At 47.9% G+C, this 6564-nt stretch overlaps 2 protein-coding genes across 2 annotated transcripts; both read right to left on the reverse strand.

Annotated features, from left to right (window-relative positions):
- Positions 1-682: 682 nt before the first annotated feature.
- On the reverse strand, positions 683-3616 carry CDV56_100225 (uncharacterized protein; the record flags this gene model as incomplete). Its single annotated transcript, XM_026753844.1, has 4 exons — positions 683-1214; positions 1302-1642; positions 1700-2547; positions 3124-3616. 4 exons carry the CDS (start codon positions 3614-3616, stop codon positions 683-685), a joined length of 2214 nt encoding a protein of 737 aa, XP_026609499.1.
- Positions 3617-4370: 754 nt separating this feature from the next.
- Positions 4371-6160, reverse strand: CDV56_100864 (uncharacterized protein; the record flags this gene model as incomplete). The annotated part of the gene is made up of 3 exons (XM_026754483.1): positions 4371-5409; positions 5522-6097; positions 6147-6160. The coding sequence occupies 3 exons, from the start codon at positions 6158-6160 to the stop codon at positions 4371-4373; spliced, it is 1629 nt and encodes a 542-aa protein (XP_026609500.1).
- Positions 6161-6564: the final 404 nt, after the last annotated feature.

Here is a 6564-nt window from a genome sequence, read left to right on the forward strand (position 1 = left end):
GACATGCCGATAGTCTGCGAGAGTAATATCGATCTTTAGATACTCTTGGAACTCTCGGCGTAATGCCTTGCTTAGTCGATCACTAGTAAAGCCGCCAGCACCTGGAGGCCAAAGGAAAGGGGATATCGGTGCGGTCTCCTGAAATGCTAAGCCCCGCAGCTGTCGTTGGAATGGCTGGACTAGCCAGAGATAATAGACTAGGATCTGGCTGACACACTCCGGAAGATATCATTTACAGAAATGTCTTTGTATCTTAATGTATCTACATAAGAAAGTGTATATGTAGTCAAAAATATGCGGTTTAAATATGATTGTAGTTAGTCGTGGTGTGAGTAGTAAGAAATTCTTGAACATAGTGCGAGAAATATGTATTTACCTCGTAAAGATGTAGATATATTCATGCTACTTCATCTTCGCTAACAAAAGCTTGAGATTTCCTTAGATTTGTGAGCTAATGAAGAAAGTCTACCTTTCCACATATTGTAATTTGTTTATATCTTTGTTATTAACGCTGTTTAGCTAATAATAATGCCCTTACCTTATCTTGTGATATCCAGGTGTGAGCCAGATTGTTTTGTTCATGATAGTCAGTTTGTTGGGGTGCTCGGGTCCTAGAACCTTCTTTCGACCTTCTAAAGCTCGCCGATGCATGGCTGCGGCCTCTTCATACTTGCCCTGTTGTTTAAGCACTGAACCAAGGTTGGCTGACACTGGTGAGAGTGTTGGGATGTTCTGGTCCTAGGGCCTTCTCATAGCCTTGTAGCGCTCGGCGATGCATGACTTCGGCCTCTTCATACTTGCCCTGTCGTTCAAGCACTGAACCAAGGTTGCTGACACTGGTGAGAGTGTTGGGATGTTCTGGTCCTAGGGCCTTCTCATAGCCTTGTAGCGCTCGGCGATGCATGACTTCGGCCTCTTCATACTTGCCCTGTCGTTCAAGCACTGAACCAAGGTTGTTGGCACTAGTGAGAGTGTCGGGATGCTCTGGTCCTAGGGTCTTCTCATGGCCTTCTAGTGCTCGTCGTTGCATGGCTTCAGCCTCTTCATACTTGCCCTGTTGTTCCAGCGCTGAACCAAGGTTGCTGACGCTGATGAGAGTGTCAGGATGCTCTGGTCCTAGTACCTCCTCTGATCCCTTTAGATCTCGTCGGTGCATGACTTCAGCCTCTTCATACTTGCCCTGTCGTTCCAGCACTGAAACAAGGTTGCTGACGCTGGTGAGAGTGTCAGAATGCTCGGGTCCTAGGGGCTTCTCTCTGCCTTCTAGTGCTCGTCAATGCATGGCTTCGGCCTCTTCATACTTGCCCTGACCCTCAAGCACTGAACCAAGGTTGCTGACACTGGTGAGAGTCGCGGGATGCTCGGGTCCGAGAGCTGTCTCCCCGATTTCCAGGACATCAGTAAAGAAAATTTGAGCCTCATTATATCTTCCATCGCTCTGCAAGCATCTTCCTATCCTTGAAGAAAGATCATGATACTCATGCCGGCACCTCTGGAATTGTTCACTGTTTGTCAAATAGAGCGCATGTAGTAGGTAGTCTCTCCATATTTTTCGATTGCCATGGTCATCATCAGGGAAGACGTCATCTAACTGGCATGCTGCTCTTTCTGCCCAAATATCAACAGTCTTGTCTATTCTCATCTAATTTTGAGTCGCAAGATGTACAAGTCGATGAAGACTAAATAGACCATCACGAACCTGTGCAGTAATAAAGGAATACGCCTTCAGAAGACCTATTGCCTCTGCTTGTTTCTTTACTGAAGCTGCAGGTGAAAGAATCGACTGCGGGATATCTCGTGGATTAATGCAGGCCATGAATGACAAATAGTCAGCCGCTAATTCATCCAGTTGCTGGATCTGCAAGAAAGAGATCCACCAGGTTGTCGCCACTGGGTTCTGAATCTCTGCGTAGCGTCCCTCGTCCTCGAATTCCTTGCTTAGCATTTCAATTGTGCTTCTCTCTTGCTCACCTAACAATAACAGATACTCAGATAACGAAATCTCATTTTCATTGATATAAGCTGCGGCTTGACTAATTACAAGCAGCAGAAAGCCAAGCTGCTTAAGGACAGCAGTAGTTGCACAATCGTCCTGTAGCAAATCCTTTTGTATGAGTAATTTCTCGAATATCTCTTTGGCGGTGCTTCGATCCATCTCAGGAATCAATAGCACATTCGGTGACGCCAACTTCACTGCGAGCTTTCGGTTCCGCGAAGTAAAGAGTATATGGCCATGTTCACTCTGGGGGAGAATGTCCTTGAGTGGTGGCGCAGTCGCGCTTCCCTTGGTCCACATCTCCACATCATCCGCATTGTCAAAAATAAGAAGCCACTTCCCAGCGTGTTCTTGACTGAGGAAAGTTTTGACTTGCTCTTTCACCTCTGCTGGCTTTATATCCGTCATTTCTAGGCTCGAGGCAATGCTCAGATAAGCTTGTTCGACACTTTCATAGCTCATACATGGGATCCAGAAAATCGAGTTTCCAAGAACCTTTTGTCGTGCGCGATAAGCTAGCTCCAGTGCGATTTGAGTTTTTCCAATTCCGCCTAGTCCACATATGGCAATCTTTGTCGGCCCTTTTGAGTGAATAATCAATCATTCAAGGCTGTCGATCTCATTCTGTCGGCCAACAAATCGTGGATTTCTCGCGAAGGGGACCATCCAGCGGCTTCTTTTTTTCCTGCTCAGATCATTGCTGTACAGAGGAACCACTTCCAGAAGAGCTCTTGCATAAGCAGCTGCAGTAAGCGCTGCATATCCCTGCCATTATTTATATTTATGCGAGTCGCAATAGTCACAAATTCCTCGGATGACCAGGCATGGTAACTGATCCATCAACCCGGCTGCCTCCATTTCAAAGCAGAGGATGTCCAACTCTTGGGCAATGGAGTCTCGTATCTTAGCATTCTTCATAACTTGATTCCCAGAAGCAATCAACCCATAATGAATGAGCGGCTCATTAGTTTCTCGTGGTGTACGAACTACTAGCTGGGACTGATCACATAGTGAACAGTCGGCGATCTTGCTCTCATGATCATAGCCCGATTTGAACAGCCAGTCTTGGTCTGGCCGCGAGAATTATTCGTGCATCTTTTGGTGCTTCTGAAGCATCTCCGACATACCTTTCTTGAGGAGTGAGTCTCTGACCATGTAATCACTGCGTATTTGAGATACTGCGGTGAGCAGGTATTGTGGATTAAGCGATCCAGTACGCTGCAAACGTCCATCACGAAGTGTCTTCCCATAGTCATATTGGATCACGCCTCCAGAGGCCGCAGTTGGCATGCTAACGACCACATCCCCAAGGCGAATATCTGCGACTTTGCCGGGCACCCCGCCCCCGATGCCTACCATCAACCCAAATCGAAGAGAAGGAAACGTCGGCAACATGTGAGCAAGCACGATTGCCGCAGATGTGGTTCCGTAAACACCTGACGGGAGGCAGGCCACCACCACATTGTGGCCGGAAATATTCCCAAGTGTGTAGACGTTGTGGTCGGTTTCCGGCTGGGGCAGTGAAGGATGGACCTTATCCAGCATGGCCTTTGCCGCTGTCATTTCCAGCGGCAAGGCGCAGATCCATGCTATGGTGTAGTCGTCGTGCCTGAAGCTCATTCTTTCATGTCATAGATAACCAAAGACTAGTTCCGATACTAGCGATATATGCTAATTTTGGTCCCCTGAAAGAATTAACCATGGTTCGGAGCTATCCAGCAGGAGGGTTGAACTCTCAGGCTGACGAGGTTGAAATGGAGGGGTAGCGTCGTGTCTGCAGCGCTGAGACCTTTTTCCAACCAATGGTTCGTCCCGGAATATATGTTTGACAAAAGCAAACAAGGAAAGGTAAAAGAGATCGAATATACATCTAAACCAGCACTCTTAGGAAAAGCCTAAGCAGAAGGAAATACATCATGTTTAATCACGTTACTCTACCTTCTTACTACCATTGTTTTTGAGTTAAATTTTATTGAATTCATTTTAGTCCCCGGAACTGTCCGCCAAACTGCACCGGCTATTTCCGAGGGCTTGGCGCCAAATCCAGCAAAGATGTGTGTCTCCAGCAAGGGGCATGTCAGCAGCAAGTCGCGAGGTGATATGACGTAGTGCGTTACAGTAAGATAAGTGCAGTAGAGCAGTAAAGGGAGCAATTATAGAAAGGAAACATGAACCCTAGAGCCAAGAGAGAGCTTTCCTAGGAACAGACAAATTAAGCGCGAATGAGAGCAGCGCGTGGAGAAAGCTTTCTACATGGAAACGCCATACTTTTTTGCGTACGTCCTCACTGGTGGCGCGCGCTGTCGCACACCGTATGTGACAACCTCAAGGAAAAGAGTAAATCTTATTCGTAGGTACGATACGGAATTCTAAGCTAGAGAAGGAAAGGATCCAGGGACGGCGCGGGTACATGTAGGTCAAAGCTGAAGCTTGCCGCTGTTGCGTAGGCCGGAGGGGCAACATCAACCACACCGCCTGAGGAGCCCGCGCCGAGGGGGACAAGGAACTCCGACATGGGAAGGTCAGCAGCCTTCTGCATTTTCTGGAGGGCGAGTAAGGTCGGCTGAAAAGATGGCAAGAGAATCCCGGTAAATTCCATCAGGGAAATGGATGGGCCGTTCTTCACCGCTGAGTGACAGTCCAAGATATACTGCCAGTTCGTCCCAGTCTGTTCGACCAACTCCAGGTTTACCGACGCCGTTTTGGCATTCTCCCAGAGTGACGCCGTCGATTTCAGCCGCACATTCGGTTCATAGTTGTTTTTAACTTTTGAACACTTGAGATTGTCTGCTACTGTGCAGAATATGGCAAATCCTCGAGAATCGATCAGGCACACAAGAGCACTCGGCTGAAGTCTTTTCGATAATTCCCACCATTCCTTTTTGCAATCCTTTTTTATCGCCTGGACATTTGAAGGCTGTGCGAATTGGACCCGGAATTGCAGCCCCGCAAATCGATCGAATTTGAGTCCTTCTAATTTGACCTGTTTATACACATTGCCCCTTAGCGGACTTTTCTGTGAACCCTTGGAGCCCGACCTTAGCTCTGCATGGATGACGTCCCTCAGCTGGCCAACTGTGTCTTCTCTCAGCAGCCGGGAATTCCTATCCAGAAGTCCAGCGAGACCGCCAATGTGCCACTGTGCTGGGTCCTTCAGAGGGAGATACTCTGATTGTGATGACAAGATTTCCTGGTAGGTGGGCATGATTTGGATTTGGCAGATATCGGCGTGATCATTGTCGTGCCGACCACCAGGGGGAGCTCTTGTGATGGTAAATGTCGCTGGAGATTGGTTGGCCGAAGCCAGCTTTGAGCTTCGAAATAATGTCGGCAAGGACTTTCCGATGTCAAGACGGCGCTGGAGCCGTTCGAGGTGAGCTCGTGAGTTTTCTAGCTGTCCTTCCGGGTCCAAGCTTTGCAGTTCCATAAAAAAAGCCGCGAAACCTTATGGCAATGTCTTTCAACGGCTCGTGAATGAAGGCGGTCGAGTTGAAATCCACTACTTGGGATAAAATATGGACGCACATTTCCAAATAGGAAGCAGCGGATTTCGTGTAATTCTCTACTTTGTGCTGGACGATATCCGCAAGAAAATGGAGGAAGGGCTCCCCTCTGCGGCCCATTGGCCCCCAGATACAGTTGTATATAGCAACCACATTCTGCTCCACAACCAGTGATGCGAGCACATTGCGATGGGTAACTAGCTTGATGAACGGTAATGTCTGGCTTTCAAATAATTCGCGTTTGCTGATGTCTGATATTTCCGAATAGTCCCGTTCGACGAGCTCTTGAATCCTCTTCAGGCCGCCGCTTGACGAAAGACATTGGATGACTTCTTGAAGGGTCCCGTCACTGGCTTCGATAAGGCTTCTGCCCTGTTCGAAGAAGGGCCCAAGCTCCTGGCCTAAGGGTGGCCTGTATTTACCCTCGAATGCTTTTTTTGTCCAGAAATCCAACCGACTATTATTCTTGACAGCGAAACGATGCGTTTTCCGCTTTGTAGCTCCTTTTCCGCCGTTGTTTCTGGAGCGGCTCGCGCATGGGTCGTACTGACAATTCTTGAATCGACAGATACCGTTGTTTGCATACTGATAGCAGACCCTAGTGTATGTTAGCCCAATAATAACTGGGAGGTCGTAATTCTGCTCACTTCCTAGATGCCATTTTGCCAGCAATGCGGACTTAGAGTATTAACTTTCCACTTTACTGATGCAAAGAAACGAAGAAGTAATGCTTGGAAGTGCAAATGAGTTGGCGGGCTGGATGTTCATGATCAAAGGCCATCATTTCCGGTCGCGGAGCCCCTTCCTGTCTTATGGACACCTTGGACACAGTAGGACCACAACCACGCCTCCTACATGCTGTTGGCACATACGGACCCACAAGGTGGTCGTATGCCCCTATTCGACCTCGCTTAGCCGGCTTAGTCAGCCAGATAGTTCTTAACGTAATCAACCACCGAGCGACGAATACCACCGAGCGACGAATTTTTGCCGCTTCTAATAATATTTTGAAGCTTTTCAACCACCAACATCATTAGACTTGACTATCTAGTAGCTGAATATATA

Source organism: Aspergillus thermomutatus (genome assembly GCF_002237265.1).
Source record: "Aspergillus thermomutatus strain HMR AF 39 chromosome Unknown NODE_515, whole genome shotgun sequence".
Classification (NCBI taxonomy): Eukaryota; Fungi; Ascomycota; class Eurotiomycetes; order Eurotiales; family Aspergillaceae; genus Aspergillus; species Aspergillus thermomutatus.